This window comes from Salmo salar, chromosome 12, assembly GCF_965601325.2.
Source record: "Salmo salar chromosome 12, fSalSal1, whole genome shotgun sequence".
Taxonomy (NCBI): Eukaryota; Metazoa; Chordata; class Actinopteri; order Salmoniformes; family Salmonidae; genus Salmo; species Salmo salar.
Genome location: NC_138302.1, coordinates 57,645,920 through 57,666,508, shown reverse-complemented (window position 1 = coordinate 57,666,508; position 20,589 = coordinate 57,645,920). Strand labels below are relative to the sequence as shown.

General features: G+C 45.0%; 1 protein-coding gene across 1 annotated transcript in view; it reads right to left on the bottom strand.

Moving 5' to 3' along the window:
* LOC106565094 (contactin-2) overlaps positions 1 to 20,589 on the bottom strand; it is a 117,875-nt gene that overhangs the window by 12,688 nt on the left and 84,598 nt on the right. Inside the window, exons 2-13 of the mRNA XM_014131780.3 lie at positions 16,983 to 17,111; positions 8,586 to 8,727; positions 8,287 to 8,459; positions 7,900 to 7,995; positions 6,853 to 7,065; positions 6,343 to 6,445; positions 5,832 to 6,013; positions 4,048 to 4,184; positions 3,768 to 3,897; positions 3,491 to 3,641; positions 2,955 to 3,082; positions 2,584 to 2,759 (exon numbers count right to left, since the gene is read on the bottom strand). Coding sequence (XP_013987255.1) covers positions 2,584 to 2,759; positions 2,955 to 3,082; positions 3,491 to 3,641; positions 3,768 to 3,897; positions 4,048 to 4,184; positions 5,832 to 6,013; positions 6,343 to 6,445; positions 6,853 to 7,065; positions 7,900 to 7,995; positions 8,287 to 8,459; positions 8,586 to 8,727; positions 16,983 to 17,040 — 1,689 coding nt within the window. The 5' untranslated portion in view covers positions 17,041 to 17,111. The remainder of the gene's footprint in view (positions 1 to 2,583; positions 2,760 to 2,954; positions 3,083 to 3,490; positions 3,642 to 3,767; positions 3,898 to 4,047; positions 4,185 to 5,831; positions 6,014 to 6,342; positions 6,446 to 6,852; positions 7,066 to 7,899; positions 7,996 to 8,286; positions 8,460 to 8,585; positions 8,728 to 16,982; positions 17,112 to 20,589) is intronic.

Here is a 20,589-nt window from a genome sequence, read left to right as displayed (position 1 = left end):
AAGACAGAAAAAGAGACAGAGAAAAATAGACAGAAAGAGAGAGACAGAGAGCGCAAGTGAGAGAAAGACAGAGAGAGAGAGACAGAGAGAGAAAGAGAGCGAGAGAGAAAGACGCATGCAGGGCAGAATTAGGCCAATATCCACTAATAATAAAAACTCAAAAAAGAGCAATTAAGTTTTGGAAACATCTAAAATACAGTGACCCCCTCTCATATCATTACCAAGCCCTGCAATGCCAAGAGCTGAGCAAAGAAAAGAGTCCCCTCATCCAGCTGGTCCTGGGGCTGAGTTCACAAACCTGTTCTACTAACACACTGAAGCCTCAGGACCAGAACATCCAATCAATCAGAATAAACCAAATTACAACACAGTCAAAACAAAACTACATTGCTTATTGGGAAACACAAGCACAAACACAAAGCAAAATGCAGTGCAATCTGACCCTAAATCGACAGTACACCGTGGCTAACTATTTGACCATGGTTACTGATCAAAACCTTAGAAAAACCTTGACAAAGTACAGGCTCAGTGAGCACAGCCTTGCCATTGAGAAGGGTAGACACAGGAAAACCTGTCTCCCTGTAGAGGAAAGGCTGTGCAACCACTGCACAACAGCAGAACCTGAGACGGAGTGGCATTTCCTGACAATATGTCAAAAATGTAAAACAATTAGAGAGTGTCATTTTCCCAAATTTGAAACCCTTATTCAAGGTTTCAAAGACCTCTCTGATGAGGATAGGCTACCCGTCCTGTTGGGGGAGGACGCAGAAAGCTGTGGGTTGGCAGCACACTACATTGCTGCCTGCCATAAGTTGAGGGACTGTCTGACAGACCAATCAACCTGCACATGTCCTCTACTGTATGCTTATTGTTATTGTTGAATGTATGTGTCACAGGAGTCGTAGTGAACAGACCAAGGCGCAGCGTGTAGAGTGCTCATTCTTAATTTATTTTAGGAGAACACTTAAACAGAAAAAATAACAACGACCAACAGTTCCGCAAGGTACCCAGACGATATGGAAAATAACCACCCACAAAACCCAAAGGAAAACAGGCTGCATAAGTATGGCTTCCAATCAGAGACAACGAAAGACACCTGCCTCTGATTGGAAACCATACTCGGCCAAACCTGGAAAACGAAGCATAGAAAATGAAAACTAGAACAGATTCCCCTTGAACCAAAAACCCCCAAAACACACAAAACAACCCCCCCCTGCCACGCCCTGACCATACTACTATGGCAAATGACCCCTTTTACTGGTCAGGACGTGACAGTATGGTTATTTTGACCCTTGGTTATTGTTGTTACTGTTGTCCCGTTGACAATTTTAATTATCATTTTAATTTATTTTTATATTGTAAATATCCTAAATAAGCTTTGGCAATATGTACATTGTTACGTCATGCCAATAAAGCGAATTGAATTGAATTGAGAGAGAGAGAGAGAGAGCGAGAGAGAGCGAGAGAGAGAGAGAGAGAGAGAGAGAGAAAGACAGACAGACAGACAGACAGACAGACAGACAGACAGACAGACAGACAGACAGACAGACAGACAGACAGACAGACAGACAGACAGACAGACAGACAGACAGACAGACAGACAGACAGACAGACAGACAGACAGACAGACAGACAGACAGACAGACAGACAGACAGAAAGAGACAGAGACAGAGACAGAGAAAGAAAGACAGAAAGAGACAGAGACAGAAAGAGAGAGACAGAGACAGAGACAGAAAGCGCAAGTGAGAGAAAGACAGAGAGAGACAGAGACAGAGACAGACAGCGCAAGTGAGAGAAAGACAGAGACAGACAGACAGACAGACAGACAGCGCAAGTGAGAGAAAGAAAGACAGAGAGACAGCAAAAGTGAGAGAAAGAAAGAGAGAGAGAGAGAGAGAGAGAGAGAGAGAGAGAGAGAGAGAGAGAGCGAGAGCTTGTTCAGAATTAGAGGCACATTCGGTAATTGGAGACATGGTCTGTCTGATACAGAGAAACAAGCCAGGTATTCAGTATTCATATAATCACAGTTCACAGCAGTACTGAAGGTAATTTTAATTCAAATGAAATTCAATTATATCCAACACTGTGCTTTGAAAGTCTATCCCATTATAAGACGACTCCAGTGACAGTGAAACCATAGTGCTGACCGTAATTTGTTTGGGTCAGGATTATAAACTTTAATCCCCAGTAAACCCAGGGGCATGGAAAACGGCAATGTCACATTATCAACATAGAAGTGTTTCATCAGCAAGACGTGAACAGTAGGGTTTGACTCTGCACATTGAATGGATAGTTTCCTTGATATGGTCCGCAACTTAGATTGAAATGAGGCATATATCTGACTAATGTGTTGTAAATACACCCTGCTTAATGGTTATTTTCATTAACCCTACTATTCATTAAAAAAATCATACTAAATGTTTTTTCGATAAAGAAAATAATCTGTTAGGCAGTTTGATTCAATTTCAAACAGTTTGATTGAAAATAACCCCACGTGAACCTGTGGATTTTTTTTGTCTTATTCATCATGACGCACCCCCATTCCTGCAGTGGTACATTCTACTGTGGCCTGACCAACTCACCCCCTCCACACGGTGGTATGGTCCGGCGGGGTCCTCCAGGTCCAGCAGAGCTCCATTATGAGCCCAGGTGAAGGTGAGGTCCATGGTGGGGTCATGTGACGCGTGACACTGCAGCGTGACGTTCTCTTCCTGGTTGATGTCAGCGTTGGAGGGAGCCAGGGTGATCTTAGTGGCATCTGGGGAAGAGAGGGGAAGGAGAAAGTGAAGGAGGAGAGTAGGGGAGGAGTGAGACTGTCTTAAAACTACACAGGTGTTTCAGTGGGCCAGTGTGTGTGTACACGTGTGTAGAAATGTGCATGCCATGTGTGTGCGTGTGCAAATGTGTGTGTTTTTGCCTGTGTATGTATGTGTGCGTCCATGCTTTTGTGTACCTCTAACTGACAGGTGTCCAGTGCTGTTGGCCTTGCCCAAGTAGTTCTCAGCAAAGCAGGTGTACTTCCCCTCATCTGCCCTGCTGATGTTGTGGATCCACAGGATCCCATCTGGAGTCACTGTCACCCTGGGAGAAGAAGCAGGAAACGTCATCTTTATTATCCCAAATGTTTTCATGTGTTTGCAGTTTGCACTTGTTGTTAGGTGGGAGTATTGGACAAAAATCAAAGCTAAAACATGAGACACTTTTCCTTCAGATCACATTTCTCTTTTAATCTCCATTTTACATTTACACACACACACCACACAACACACACACACACACACACACACACACACACACACACACACACACACACACACACACACACACACACACACACACACACACACACACACACACACACACACACACCACCACACACACACACACACACTACACCAGAACTGTTGAGGCTTTCTGAATCAAGCCTCAGTAAGTCTGAATCTAAGGTTAAAGTGAGGTTCAGGGTCAGGTGTGTGTTTGTGCGTGTACCTGCTGCTGTTGGTGAGGAGCTCAGTGCCACGGCTCCAGAACAGGGTAGGTTTTGGGGCGGCTCGTGGCCGACATTCCAACATAACCTGCCCCCCTCGAGCTGCTGGGACCAACCTCCTCACCGGGTTGGAGCGGAAGTCTGGGGCCTGGACTGGAGACCACAACACGGGGGAGGACAGGGAGATAGAGAGGTTAGAACTCGGGTGTTAAGTTGCATTTCTCTTGGGCTGCAGTGTTTACAGGGTTTGGTTTTAACCCTTGAACCCTGACCTCTCACCTTGCACCCTCAGTTCGGCGTTGGAGTAGATGGTGTCGTGTTTGTTTTCAGCCACACACTGATACATCCCAGAATCCTCCAGTGCCAGGTTGATGACTTTCAGACGACCCCCATTGACCTCCACTCGGTCCTGATGTCAGAGGGATGGATGGAGAGATAGAAGAATGGATGGAAGGAGATATAGGTAAATGAATAGGGAGGGGGAAAAACATCACATAAGGGAAGGGAGAGACAAGCAATATTGGCTTGTGTGTCTGTGTACGTGTGAGTGTGTATATACCTGTGTGCTAAGGGGCTGTCCATTACGTAACCAGCGTATGGAGGGTCTTGGTTTTCCAGCAGCCACACAGGTCCAGTGCAGCTCTGAACTGATCTCCACCTCAGAGTCACTCATCACCTGCAGCCACTCTGGCTGGGCTGAAGGGACCAAACATATACAGGGACAAGTTCACAGACAAATTCAGGTAAACGCAGATGGTTCTGATGGTCATATAATGGTGATATTCAGGGGGAACAGGGTTTCAGACTTGCTGCTGGATACTACACTGAACAAAAATATAAACGCAACATGTAAAGTGTTGGTCCTGTGTTTCATGAGCTGAAAAAAAGATCCCAGATATGTTCCAAATGCACAAAAGGCTTATTTCTCTCAAATATGCACAAATTTGTTTACATCCTGTTAGTGAGCATTTCTCCTTTGCCAAGATAATCCATCCAGTTGACAGGTGTGGCATATCAAGAAGCTGATTAAACGGCTTGATCATTACACAGGTGCACCTTGTGCTGGGGACAATAAAAGGCCACTCTAAAATGTGCAGTTTTGTCACAAAACACAATGCCACCGATGTCTCAAGTTTTGAGGGAGCGTGCAATTGGCATGCTGGCTGCAGGAATGTCCACCAGAGCTGTTGCCAGAAAATGTCATGTTAATTTCTCTACCATAAGCCAACAGGCCTCACACTCAGACCACGTGTAACCATGCCAGCCGAGAACCTCCACATCTGGCTTCTTCACCAGCGGGATTGTCTGAGACCTGCCACCCGACAGCTGATGAAACTGTGGGTTTGCATAACCAAAGAATTTCTGCACAAACTGTCAGACACCGTCTCAGGGAAGCTCATCTTGTGCTTGTTATCCTCACCAGGGTCTTCACCTGACTGCAGTTCAGAGTCGTAACCGACTTCAGTGGGAAAATGCTCACCTTCGTTTACCACTGGCATGCTGGAGAAGTGTGATCTACACAGATGAATCCTGGTTTCAACTGTACCAGGCAGATGGCAGACAGCGTGTATGGTGTCGTGTGGGCGAGCAGTTTTCTGATGTCAACATTGTGGTATGGGCAGGCATAAGCTGCGGACAATGAACACAGCTGCATTTTATAGATGGCAATTTGTTTGCACAGAGATCCCGTGATGAGATCCTGAGGCCCATTGTTGTGACATTCATCCACTCCCTTCACCTCATGTTTCAGCATGATAATGTACGGCCCCATGTCGCAAGGATCTATAGACAATTCCTGGAAGCTGAAAATGTCCCAGTTCTTCCATGGCTTGCATACTCACCATACATGTCACCCATTGAGCATGTGTGGGATGCTCTGGATTGACGTGTACGATGGCGTGTTCCAATTCCCGCATATATTCAGCAACTTCACACAACCATTGAAGAGGAGTGGAACAACATTCCACAGGCAATAATCAACAGCCTGATCAACTCTATGTGAAGGAGATGTCGCGCTACATGAAGCATATGGAGGTCACACCAAACACTGACTGGTTTTCTGATCCACGACATACCTTTTTTTTAAGGTATCTGTGACCAACAGATGCATATCTGTATTCCCAGTCGTGAAATCCATAGATTAGGGCCTAGTGGTTTTTCAATTGACTGAGTTCCTTATATAAACTGTAACTCAATAAAATCTTAGAAATTGTTTCATGTTGCGTATATATTTTTGTTCAGTGTAGATCAGGTTATGAGGAATGTAAGCTTTATTGTTTTGGGCTTGTGTGTGTGTGTGTGTGTGTGTGTGTATGTGTGTGTTTGTTTGTGTCTCTACCCTACCTTGCACGTTGATACGTCCCTGGTGTTTGTCGCGGCCCTCAGAGTTGTATGCCTCACACTCGTACACGCCCTCGTCATGGAAGGTCACCTCAGGCAGAGTGAGGATGGGTCCCTCTGCACTGGCCCCGGCCTTAGACGGCAACAGACCATCCACCTTCCTCCAACGCAACTTTGGGACGGGACTAAGGTGAGGGAAGGGAAGCAGTGGTGGATAAAGAGGGAGAGAGGCATAGGCAGAAGGAGGGGGAGGTGGAGGAGAAAGAGGAAATTGGAGGAGGGAGAGGTAAGAAGGGGAATGCAGGGCGAGAGTGTGTGGATACAGAATACAACAAATCCTGTATAGAGAATGCTTACATACTTTATCGTGTTCCTCTTATTTTTATTTCTTGAGTGTTTTTGTTCTACCTTGTTATTTTTAGTATTAAATTGTTATTGATTACTGCATTGTTGCAAGCTTGCAAATTGGAGATATTTTAACAATATGGGATAATAACATGGATCAGGGACATACTTTCCGTAGGCAAAGCATTCCAGCTGGGTGGTGTGTCCTGCCAGGGCGTAGGTCTCTGCTGGGAAACGCACTTTGATAGCAGGAGCTGACTTTCTGGCATTGGCTGTGGTTAACAGAGAGGACGTGTCAACAACAGAGAAAATAGCTGATGTGAAATAAAGCAAATTATAAGCTACACCTGCACTTCAAGTCTCTCTTCTTAGAGGAGAACTGTACAGCACTGCATTCTTTGTAGTTCCTTGTCAATTGAAATGTCAAAAGCTTTTCAAAGCTGCACAATTACCGTGTAAGAGTAACAGAGTGCTTGAATAGACCTTTTCTCTCTCTCTCTACACACACACACACACACACACACACACACACACACACACACCACACACACACACACACACACACACACACACACACACACACACACACACACACACACACACACACACACACACACACACACACACACACACACACACCCCCCCCTACACATATACACACACACACACACTCCTGTACCGTCTGGCTGCACGGTGAGCTGGTTGGCCTTGCTGAAGGTACTCTTGGTACTGATGTCCATGTCGATGGTGGTGAAGCAAAAGTAGCTTGCTGTATCGTTAGGCTCCGCCTTGGCCAGGTACAGGTTGCCCGTTACCTGGGAGACGAACCACCGACCCCCGTCAGGCTTCACGAAGCTGGGGAAGTCGTTAACGAACCAGCGATAGGACAGCGCTAACGAGAGGAGAAAGGGACAGAAAGAGAGAGAAGGGAGAGCAAGAGCGAGAGAGAAGACGAGGAGGAGAGTGAGACTTAATCAATGTGCCATAAATAGGGGCTTATCAATGAAAACATTCCACAAACTAGTTCAAGGGAGCACTCAGAGAGAAAGCAGAGATTGGAATAAAAGGCTTCTCAACAGTTTTTACCCCCAAGCCATAAGACTCCTGAACAGGTAATCAAATGGCTACCTGGACGATTTGCATTGTGTCCCCCCCCCCAACCCCCCCCCCAACCCTGCTTCTCTCTGTTTCTCATATATGCATCGTCACTTTAACTATACATTCATGTACATACTACCCAATTGGGCCGACCAACCAGTGCTCCCGCACATTGGCTAACCGGGCTATCTGCATTGTGTCCCGCCACCCACCACCCGCCAACCCTTCTTTTACGCTACTGCTACTCTCTGTTCATCATATATGCATAGTCACTTTAACCATATCTACATGTACATACTACCTCAATCAGCCTGACTAACCGGTGTCTGTATGTAGCCTCGCTACTTTTATAGCCTCGCTACTGTATATAGCCTGTCTTTTTACTGTTATTTTTATTTCTTTACTTACCTATTGTTCACCTAATACCTTTTTTGCATTATTGGTTAGAGCCTGTAAGTAAGCATTTCACTGTAAGGTCTATTGTATTCGGCACACATGACAAATAAACTTTGATTTGATTTTGATTTGATTTGAGCATGTGTGTGTCTGTGTGTCTGTGTGTGTGTGTGTGTGTGTGTGTGTGTGTGTGTGTGTGTGTGTGTGTGTGTGTGTGTGTGTGTGTGTGTACCTGGGTAGTGGGCGGGGGCCTGACAGGCCAGGAAGGCACCTGCACCCTCGTACACTGTCTGTGGGCTCTGCCCTTCCCCAGAGAAGTCATGGAGATCTAAAAAAAACAGTAGAGAAGGATATCACAAGATAGAAAACAAACTACACAAAACAATTTAAAAACACCTCAATTAAATCCAGTCAAGAGTACCACTAGACGAAAGTGTACTTCTCATTGAGCAATTTCTTCTTTTCACTATATAAACCAATCAATCGAATGAGATGAGATCCACACAAAATAGAGTTTGATGAATAACAACGGGGATCCAATACATCTTGATTAATATGCATCAACACAGAGAATGGTAAATACATAAATATAAATAAATGAATAAATGAATGTACTCACAGCCGAATTTGAGATTGGCGACGCGGCTGAGTATGGTGCCACAGCGGTTCATGGCCAGACACTGGTAGGAGCCTCCGTCACTGCCGTACTGGGGACCACTGATCACCAGGTTACCGGCTACCAGTGTATACCGGGGGTCCCCTACCGGGACATTCGTACCATTCACATGCCACCTACCGGACAGGGAGGGGAAGAAGTTACATAATGCTGTAGAGATGAGCACTTAGTACCTGTACCACCTCTCTGATGACTGCTTCTCTGATGTGTGTGTGTGTGTGTGTGCACATGTTTGTTCTTACCTGTACGTAGCAGCAGGGCTGGCTCTAGCCTGGCAGTTGAGAGTAACTGTTCCCTTACTAAGACCCTCTGGGTAAACCACACTGCTGGGCTGCTCCTCAAACACTGGCCCACTGTCATGACCCGTTATGCACACGTCCCCACCTGTCAACACACACATACACAAAATCAGAATTACCAACCACCCAATTTCCTACTCCCAGCCCCTTCCAATCAATCAGGATTTAGAGTAAACAATTAGATTCCAGATTTTTTTAAGGGTCTTTCACTTTTCAAACTGTATTCAACTGAAACTGTGTTTTTTTTGTACTGGCCCCCCATGGGAATTGAACCCACAACCCTGGCATTGCACACACCATGCTCTACCAACTGAGCCACAGGGAAGACCAACATATTCTGTATCACTATAACATATTTTTTCTTAATTAAATGGAAAGGAAGCATCCCCAAAACACCATGTATCACCATTCAGAAATTCAGTTAGTGGTAAATATGAGTTTCATCTGTGCTTTGGGAAGCCAAAGTCAGAAAATGTGGAATTGTCTAATTGAAAGAGAAATGTTCACAAATTACAGTGGAAGTATTTGATTAAATGTAATCCAATCCATTTTAATCTCATCTAAATAATGTACTCTGGGATGGTGTTGAGATGGCCTGTTTTCCCCTATTCCCTGTTCCCCTGACAGAAAACCCATCATTATGTGTTCATGACTCAGAGATGTGTGTGCGCGTGTGAGTGTGAAGCAGGAGTTGTGCAGGCAAGCATTATGGTAAAACAACCATCTGCACTAAAAGCGGGAGTGAGATCCAAAGGTGTGGGAGTCTGGAGGGGATACAGGCTGTCAGGGACAATACTGTTCGGTACTACAGTGATGAAGAGAGAAAGAGGAGAGGGACTTAAATGGGGAGAGGACATATAGGTGAAGAGTGAAAAGAGATTGAGTGTTGGGGTGGCTAGAGGGAGGAGAGGCGCAGGTAAAGGTGGAGAGGGGGATGAACAGAGGAGAGTAGAAGAGTGGAGGGGTGGAGAGAGAGGTAGATGAGAGAAGCAGAAGGTGCGGTAGAAACAGCCGGTTGGAACAGACAGCTAGCTATTCTCCAGGTACACAGAGAATCTGTCCGTGTTATACAGCGCAAATTGGGTTAGAGACGCCTCATGAACATATGGGAATCTAATGCTGAATCCTCGTGGCACAAAAAGTGTGTGTGAGAGAGAGGGAAAGAGGGAGGGAGGAAAAAAGAGATAAAAGAAAGAGATGGGATGTGTGCACATGAGCATGCATGTGTACGTGTGTGTGTGTGTGTGTGTGTGTGTGTGTGTGTGTGTGTGTGTGTGTGTGTGTGTGTGTGTGTGTGTGTGTGTGTGTGTGTGTGTGACAAAGTGAGCTCTTAAAGTCCCAGTGCAGTCAAAACTATGAGGTTGGAATAATACTGCAACATTTTGACAATTATGATAATGCCCTTTTAGTGTAAAAGTTGTTTAAAAACACTGCTTTAAATTTCAGTCTGTTTTGGTGGGATGGAGTGTGGGCTTGCCTGGTGACAGCACCAGGCAGTACAAGTTAATAGACCAATAACAAAGACAGAGTTTCAAACCTCTCTGCCAATAACAGCACATTTTCTGGTATTTTTGTTTGTTTTCAATTAAAATGGTCAAAAAGAATTCACAGTAAGGTACTTCAATTATTACCCAGACATGATTTGATATTGAGATAAAAATAGCTGCATTGGACCTTTAAATCTGGGGCAGTGAGAGACACACAGGCTGTTTGGGGACTCTCTAATCAGTCTCTCCTCTCTCTGGGTGTTTGCTATGCTGGGGTGCTAGGATGCTGTGTTTGTGTGTGTGTGTGTGTGTGTGTGTGTGTGTGTGTGTGTGTGTGTGTGTGTGTGTGTGTGTGTGTGTGTGTGTGTGTGTGTGTGGGAGGGGGACTGCAATCCCCCAACCATACAGAAGATACATTTCCAAATAATTTCATACCCTGGAAACATCCCAACCTACCAGCTAACAGTGCTGCATGTTAGAAATCTGCCATACAAACCACTGTTCGTGTTTATTTTGAGGTGTGGCAATGAGAGAGGACAATGAGTATCTCTCAATATCTAAATATCAAATCATTTTGACTCTCTCTCTCTCTCTCTCTCTCTACTGCACCTGCTGTCTCGACCTTTGAATGCTCGGCTATGAAAAGCCAACTGACATTTACTCCTTAGGTGGTGACCTGTTGCACCCTCTATAACCGCTGTGATTATTATTTGACCCTGCTGGTCATCTACAAACGTTTGAAGAACGATCTGGCCTTTAATGGCCAATTACTCATATAATCTCTACCCGGCACAGCCAGAAGAGGGCTGGCCACCCTCCGGAGCCTGGTTCCTCTCTAGGTTTCTTTTTAGGTTACTGATTTTATAGGCAGTTTTTAATAGCCACTGTGCTTCTACATCTGCATTGCTTGCTCTTTGGAGTTTTAGGCTGGGTATGTTAACAAGCACTTTGACAACTGCTGGATGTAAAAAGGGCTTTATAAAATACAGTTGATTGATTGATTTGATTGAACGAATAGGCCTATTCTTTTACAGTAACACAACAGAATAACCTGAGGTAGGCTACCTATGAACTTCCCAACCAAACAGACCAACAGTTCTATATCGTCAGATAAATTCAATGTTCTTGTTGTGTCCTTGGGTGTGTTTGTGTGTGGGGTGGTATGTGTACTGGTTTTCCTCCATTCTTAGGACCCCAATATCCTAACATTTTACCTGAAAGAATAATTCTTCTACGGTGTAGATCCTCTCGCAAATTGCTTGATCTGTTGCTCCATTAATGGAAATATGACAGGTAAGCTTGCATGCACGATACAGGCTATGATTTTTTTTTAGCTTTTTTTAGGAATAGTCTTGGTGGTTCGACATTTCTTCCATTTAAGAATGATGGAGGCCACTGTGTTCTTGGGAACCTTCAACGATGCAGAAATGTTTTGGTACCCTTCGAGTCTGTGCCTCGACACAATCCTGTCTCGGAGCTCTACGGACAATTTGTTTGACCTCATGGCTTGGTTTTTGCTCTGACATGCACTGTCAACTGTTGGACCTTACATAGACAGGTGTGTGCCTTTTCAACTCATGTCCAATCAATTGAACTTACCACATGTGGACTCCAATCAAGTTGTAGAAACATCAAGGGAATCAATGGAAACAGTATGCACTGGAGTTCAATTTCGAGTCTCAAAGCAAAGGTCTGAATACTTATACCTTATTTATATATCTGTTTTTAATACTAATGTAACATGCATTGGATACAAAACAAACACTGGCATTTGATAAATGATAACATGTCCAATATAATTACATAAATGCATATCTAAACAGGAATATATATATACACTGCTCCAAAAAATAAAGGGAACACTTAAACAACACAATGTAACTCCAAGTCAATCACACTTCTGTGAAATCAAACTGTCCACTTAGGAAGCAACACTGATTGACAATAAATTGTACATGCTGTTGTGCAAATGGAATAGAAAACAGGTGGAAATTATAGGCAATTAGCAAGACACCCCAAATAAAGGAGTGGTTCTGCAGGTGGGGACCACAGACAACTTCTCAGTTCCTATGCTTCCTGGCTGATGTTTTGGTCACTTTTGAATGCTGGCGGTGCTTTCACTCTACAACCCACACAAGTGGCTCAGGTAGTGCAGCTCATCTAGCATGGCACATCAATGCGAGCTGTGGCAAGAAGGTTTGCTGTGTCTGTCAGCGTAATGTCCAGAGCATGGAGGCGCTACCAGGAGACAGGCCAGTACATCAGGAGACGTGGAGGAGGCCGTAGGAGGGCAACAACCCAGCAGCAGGACCGCTACCTCCGCCTTTGTGCAAGGAGGAGCAGGAGAAGCACTGCCAGAGCCCTGCAAAATGACCTCCAGCAGGCCACAAATGTGCATGTGTCTGCTCAAACGGTCAGAAACAGACTCCATGAGGGTGGTATGAGGGCCCGACGTCCACAGGTGGGGGTTGTGCTTACAGCCCAACACCGTGCAGGACGTTTGGCATTTGCCAGAGAACACCAAGATTGGCAAATTCGCCACTGGCGCCCTATGGTCTTCACAGATGAAAGCAGGTTCACACTGAGCACGTGACAGACGTGACAGAGTCTGGAGATGCCGTGGAGAACGTTCTGCTGCCTGCAACATCCTCCAGCATGACCGGTTTGGTGGTGGGTCAGTCATGGTGTGGGGTGGCATTTCTTTGGGGGGCCGCACAGCCCTCCATGTGCTCGCCAGAGGTAGCCTGACTGCCATTAGGTACCGAGATGAGATCCTCAGACCCCTTGTGAGACCATATGCTGGTGCGGTTGGCCCTGGGTTCCTCCTAATGCAAGACAATGCTAGACCTCATGTGGCTGGAGTGTGTCAGCAGTTCCTGCAAGAGGAAGGCATTGATGCTACGGACTGGCCCGTCCGTTCCCCAGACCTGAATCCAATTGAGCACATCTGGGACATCCTGTCTCGCTCCATCCACCAACGCCACGTTGCACCACAGACTGTCCAGGAGTTGGCGGATGCTTTAGTCCAGGTCTGGGAGGAGATCCCTCAGGAGACCATCCGCCACCTCATCAGGAGCATGCCCAGGCATTGTAGGGAGGTCATACAGGCACGTGGAGGCCACACACATTACTGAGCCTCATTTTGACTTGTTTTAAGGACATTACAGCAAAGTTGGATCAGCCTGTAGTGTGGTTTTCCACTTTAATTTTGAGTGTGACTCCAAATCCAGAACTCCATGGGTTGATAAATTAGATTTCCATTGATTATTTTTGTGTGATATTGTTGTCAGCACATTCAACTATGTAAAGAAAAACGTATTTAATAAGATTATTTCATTCATTCAGATCTAGGATGTGTTATTTTAGTGTTCCCTTTATTTTTTTGAGCAGTATATATACACACACACACACACACTATACACCGCATTGTAATGTTATTGATGGTTTTATCTCTCCTTGCAGTGGCTTAGACAAATGAACTGCAATCACTAGATGCCCAAGCTTGAAAACAAGAAACGTATTGAGACATTAACACTTGTAAATTTAGAGTAAATGTTAACATTTGTATTGGTTTTCCTGTATATGTGCATGAGTCCTAAAAACACTGTCCATTGTACAAAATAAGTAATTCCCAAGTGAGGGACATCTCATGGCTTGTTCAGTACAGGAGGGCACATTTTGTCACAGGTTTTTTTATACACAGGACAGGAGTTTACAGGTTTTTTTTCCGGCCCTTCACTAACAGCTCATTCAACTAATTGTGGTCTAAATTGAAGACTTGAACACTGTGCAAATCACATCTGTATTTTCGAATGAGCTTTATAAATTACAATGTCCTGACAAATGTGGATGATGAATTATAACCAGGTTTCCATCCAGTGTTTTTATGCGAGTAAAGAATGTTGGGGGAAAAAATGGCACGACAGCCCTGATGGAAACTGAAAATGTTTTATTTCTTTATTTTTGCCGACAGTGGACAGTTTTGACGGCATCTCCCAACTTCCTGGGGACCTGCAAAATGTTTAAATTTCGACTTGAATCTCTGGAGTGATCTCTCTGGTGTAGAAGTGTTTGACATTCAGCTCAATTGAATAGAGCATTTGTTTCCTTTCAAAATGTGTCTAGTGGGACATGTTTGTGTTGTGTTTCAGTATGTGTTTATGAGTGTAGCCTTGTATGTGATTGTCTGTGTATGTTATTCACTTCTTGTTTACTGAGCATAGAAAGTTAACACATACTACGTGTCAAAGTGTGTCCATTGGGATGTATGAGTGTGTGTGTCTGTTTCTGGGTTTCTGTGGCCTTGCATCTTTTGCCAGCATATGTATGTATACTCAGCAAAAAAAGAAAAACGTCCTCTCTCTATCAACTGCGTTTATTTTCAGCAAACTTAACATGTGTAAATATTTGTATGAACATAACAAGATTCAACAACTGAGACATAAACTGAACAAGTTCCACAGACATGTGACTAACAGAAATGGAACAATGTGTCCCTGAACAAAGGGGGGGTCAAAATCAAAAGTAACAGTCAGTATCTGGTGTGGCCACCAGCTGCATTAAGTACTGCAGTGCATCTCCTCCTCATGGACTGCACCAGATTTGCCAGTTCTTGCTGTGAGATGTTACCACACTCTTCCACCAAGGCACCTGCAAGTTCTCTAACATTTCTGGGGGGAATGGCCCTAGCCCTCACCATCCGATCCAACAGGTCCCAAATGTGCTCAATGGGATTGAGATCTGGGCTCTTCACTGGCCATGGCAGAACACTGACATTCCTGTCTTGCAGGAAATCACGCACAGAACGAGCAGAATGGCCGGTGTGCATTGTCATGCTCGAGGGTCATGTCGGGATGAGGCTGCAGGAAGGGTACCACATGAGGGAGGAGGATGTCTTCCCTGTAACGCACAGCATTAAGATTGCCTTCAATGACAACAAGCTCTGTCCAATGATGCTGTGACACAACGCCCCAGACCATGATGGACCCTCCACCACCAAATCGATCCTGCTCCAGAGTACAGGCCTTGGTGTAAGGCTCATTCCTTCCACAATAAAAGCTAATCTGACCATCACTCCTGGTGAGACAAAACCACAACTCGTCGGTGAAGAGCACTTTTTGCCAGTCCTGTCTGGTCCAGCGACGGTGGGTTTGTGCCCACAGGCGACGTTGTTGCCGGTGATGTCTGGTGAGGACCTGCCTTACAACAGGCCTACAAGCCCTCAGTCCAGCCTCACTCAGCCAATTGCGGACAGTCTGAGCACTGATGGAGGGATTGTGCATTCCTGGTGTAACTCGGGCAGTTGTTGTGGCCATCCTGTTCCTGTCCCGCAGGTGTGATGTTCCGTTGTACCGATCCTGTGTAGATGTTGTTACACGTGGTTTGCCACTGCGAGGACGATTAGCTGCCCATCCGGTCTCCCTGTAGCGCTGTCTTAGGTGTCTCACAGTATGGACATTGCAATTTATTGCCTGGCCATATTTGCAGTCCTCATGCCTCCTTGCAGCATGCCTAAGGCACGTTCACGCAAATGAGCAGGGACCCTGGGCATCTTTCTTTTGGTGTTTTTCCAGAGTCAGTAGAAAGGCCTCTTTAGTGTCCTAAGATTTTATAATTGTGACTTTAATTGCCTACCGTCTGTAAGCTGTTAGTGTCTTAACGACCGATCCACAGGTGCATGTTCATTAATGGTTTATGGTTCATTTGAACAAGCATGGGAAACAGTGTTTAAACCCTTTATAATGAAGATCTGTGAAGTTATTTGGATATTTACGAATTATCTTTGAAAGACAGGGACCTGAAAAAGGTTTATTTTTTTACTGAGTTGATGGATGTGTGACTCCCCATTCATGTTGAGTATTGATTAATACTATACTAAGTTTTGTTTATGCATTTTGTGTGACTGTGTGTGTGTGTGTGTGTGTGTGTGTGTGTGTGTGTGTGTGTGTATGTGTGTGTTCGTGTGTGCATGTGTGATTCACTTCATCAACAGTCCAACGGAGCATTGATGAGCCTAATAATTACAATTTCATGGACTGTGTGCTGTCCCCAGGGATTGACTATGCGCAACTGCACATTTGGCAACAGTGGAAAATCTTGTTCATTTCAACAAAGGAACGTTACACCATCTTCATCTATCATTGATGAGATCGCTGCATTATTTCAACTCTGTCGTCAAATAAATAAATAAAATAAAAAAATAGAATCCCTTGTGCCCGCTGGTCTAAAATAACAACATGAAATTTTAATCTGGCCTGAAGCCCCCAAGAGGTGCAGAACCCTTACTTTTGGTTCTCCAGACACACACTCAACCCCCAAACCCACCCAACGCACACCAAACCATCGGTCTGATAAGATGCATGGTCATGTTGAGTGTGTGTACGTGTCTGGAGTGAGAGGCAGTGGGGGCTTGGGAAGCACAATAACTGAAAGAGGTTGCATGTCGGTGGGAGAGGGAGATTTTTAATAACAACGACTGAGATAGTGGATGTGTTCATATTGATGGGGAAGTAGCCCGGAGCTGAAGTCCATCCTAATTTACTAGTCAATTCAGGAAGTGAACAGCACTCTTATGGAAATGTCATTTTATCCAATTCTCTGTCCAGGACTGACAGTAGCCGCATTCCTTGGTAGTTTTGAAAGATTTGAACTAATGGAGTGGACGTGAGAGGAGATCTGACAGTAAATGGTGATGTGAGGAGGAACAGAACTGACATTGGAACATAGGGTAAGGAGAATAAAATACTAAAGGGAGGAGAGGGAAATAGAGAAGACAGGAGGAGATGAGTGGAGAGGAGGGAGGGTAAACAGAATATATAACAAAAAGAGAGAGAGAGAGAGAGAGAGAACTTACCGACAGCGTAGCTCAGAGCTAATGAGCTAAGGCTCAACAGAATCAGCAAACGCACCATTCTCACGCTCAGATCAGAACTGAACCGGATCAGAACCACACCAGGAGGAAGGAGAAGAGGCTTATCAGTGCCTGTGGAGAACAAAAAGAAAGACAGATTTATTCCTGGTTGAACTACAAGGCTAGCTCTCTATTGCTAATAAGCAGCCACACTCTATTTTTCTAAATATCCTCACAGTACAGGGTCTCTAATGTCTGTCGACTGAAGCAATGTGTAACACTACAGCTGGGGTTTGTCCAAATGGCACACTATTCCATACATAGTGCATTACTTTTGACCAGAGCCTTATGGGCCTAGGTCAAAAGTAGTGCGCTATATAAGCAGTAGGGTGCTATTTGACACGCATCCCTGCTAAGTATGCTCCAGTGGCCTTCTCTCTTCAATAGCTATATCTCCCGCTGCCTTTCACACACCCAGGAGACTGTCTTCCCGCACTCTACTTCAGGTTACATTACAAAATAAACACTATAGCCTAAGGTAGATAGACAAACAGATAGTATGGGTCAATCTTGGTACACAGCATTGCAATTATCTCTCTCTGGCAATGTGAAAAAGCAGCTTGCGGGAAAAATGGGCGAGGTAAGAGCATTTGCAGTGTTTTAAGCTAGATTTTTATTGAGCTTAAATAAATCGTATTGCTCTTAAATATATCGTAGTACTCTTACGTTCAATGCATGACTCTTTTACAAGGTGCAAACAGAACAACTCCTTGACAATGTCTTCTCTGACCTTCTTATATTCCCTCCCTCTTTCTCTTACCCTCCTCTCCTTTCCTGTCTCGTTTTCTCTCTCTCAGCTGGAAATGCTGGCAAAACACTCACTAAAAACACTTCCACCTAATCTAAAAATCAGCATTGCATGGCAAAAAATAACTTAAAAACACAATAGACTAACACGATCGTGGAAATCAATGAGAGGGTTTTCATTCATGAAGTGTTTTATTCTCTTCAAATCCAATAGGTCCATGGTCTTTAGAAAGAAACATCCATAAGCCAGGGAAGGTTCTGGCTCTTTTACTCGGAAGCTGGCACGGAAGGTAGAATTAGATCTAGTACATCTGTCGGAACTTCTCCAGACAGCTCACAGCCTAGTAGGCTCATTTACAGACCAGGAACAAGTTACTCCATGGCAGAATTCCCTGGACAGACCCGGCTAACATAATCTACTCTGTCAGCCTGTGTTCTCCCTCTGTGCTCTCCCTCTGTGCTCTCCCACTCTCCCCAAACTGTCACCTTCTGACACTTCACTGGATACTACTGTTATTAAACACAGAGAGCGAGGGAGGGTGGGGATAGGAAAGAGAGTGAGATAGAGATATGAGAGGGGGATAGGGAAGAGAGAAAGAGAAAGATAGCAATAAAAAGAGCAGAGAGAGGAGAGACAAAACAGACAAAAAGCGAGCCAGGCAAAGACAGAGAGATATATCACATCAAATCAGCTCACAGCTTAATGACTGTGGAAGGAGGAGATGAGAGCGGAGCAGCATATCACATTGCTCTCACGCCTTCATCACACCACAGCCAAACAACTGGGTCTGGTTCAACAGTCAGCTCAAAGTAGATAGAAACATTCATATGACATGCTGTAATAGGGCTTGGATACACTGAAATGATGACATGACAAGACAGTTAGTTAGTAGTGACAACCAGGAAAAGTATCTGGTTGCTTTGCAATGGAACATGACTCCTTCATGACTCCTGCAGATGCAGGTGCGTCACTTTAAAGATCAACGCCGTCAATTTGTTGCACCTGATGATTTCCATACGGCATCTCATTGCCAGCCAAACCGACTACCAACAACCAGGTGTTGTGCATTTAGCAATCAACGGAACCACAACTGAACAAAACACGTCTCACCCCTCAGGGAATGAGAGTTTCCTGTAAATCGGTCCATATGAATTGTCATATCAGGGTAAAATCTGTCCAATATGTGCAGTCAGTGCAGACCCTTCCATTTCTGTGTGTAGCGCTGGGGAATATTGTGTCCCATTGACGATCCTCAGGGTGAGTCACCCATCAGTGCACACCTCTTCCTCTCTTCCTCGCTCTTCCTCTCCTCCTCATCTCTCTGCTCCTGTAATTGGAACTCAGAACTCTGACACATTCTGACAGATAACAGTAATGGAACTAGCACTGTTCCAGTCTAGACAGGAAGCATTCCTCCCGTGGGCACTGATCTAGGACCTGCTTTACCCTCTCCTAATCCTATGACCACAAGGGGGAAATCACAAAACTGACCTTAGATCATTGTTTTCTGTTTTGATCTCGGCCGAATTATTCTGGGCTGTTTCTAAGGGCCGGCTGGTCCAAGCAACTTAACCAAGGACCACAGATGGGCTGTTTATGAGGAGTGGTTAAAAACTGATTGTGTCTCTGGAGAGGAGAGGGCCCAGATTGGTGATTCTACAGTTTAGAGTGAGCAGCAAAGAGAGGGTACACACACACACACACACACACACACACACACACACACACACACACACACACACACACACACACACACACACACACAGATCCTGAAATTAGATAAATGTGCGATTGATTTTATTATTAGTGTCATGCAAGGATGCACAGCCCACATGGGCTTATAAGACACTATATTCGCTGTAGCAAAATAAAATAATCTGTCTGAGTGTCTCTGATGGCTGATTGCAGACTCAATGTGTACCACTCTACCACTCTGATGCTCGTTTTCTCAGTTTGGGTTCAGCCAGCTATACTGCAGTGCTCTTAGCAGCCCCTTCGCTATCAACAAAACGCCACACACACGCTCTCCACACAGTATGGATGGCTGGAGACCGAGCTAAGCCTTTTAAGGTTGCTCCTCTGTCAGTGTGGGTGTTTTCCCAGAGGCCCCTCAGTTATCCACCATTATATGCACATTCTTCACATAATATGGATGACTGGGTCCGGATCACAGTAAAGGGTGGCTGGTGCTGTATTCCATCTTTGCAGTGTGCAAGGCTAGTGTGTGTGTGTGTGTGTGTGTGTGTGGGGTGGGGGGGGTGGGGGGGTATGCTGTAGTTGAGTGCTTGAGTTAACACCGACTTCACTTGTGTGGAGTGGAGTGTTGGTCTGATTGCTGGAGAAATCTCTGTACCTCACTCCCTCTCTTCTCTCCCCTCCTCTTCACAGTATTCTCCTATGTGTTCCTATCCTCCATCCATATACACTGAGTCAACACAGACTGCACAATGGCGCTAACAGAGATGGTCGCCTCATTTCAGGTCCTTAGAAATCTATGCAGTTATTTGTTATTTGATGTATTATTTCTTACATTGTTAGCCCAGAAAATCTCATGTGTTATTACATACAGCCGGGAAGAACTATTGGATATTAAAGCGATGTCAACTTACCATCATTACTCCCAGGAATACGTCTTTCCCGTAGCGTATCCTTTGCTCTGACCTCCACCCTGGACATGCGATCTTATCCCAGAGGCCGACCCAAAACTACGTGGTCACCGCAGGAGAGGCCGAAGGAGCGGCCTACTGGTCAGATTAAGAAGGCGAGCACACCATCCACCGCTTCCGAGCATATTACTTGCCA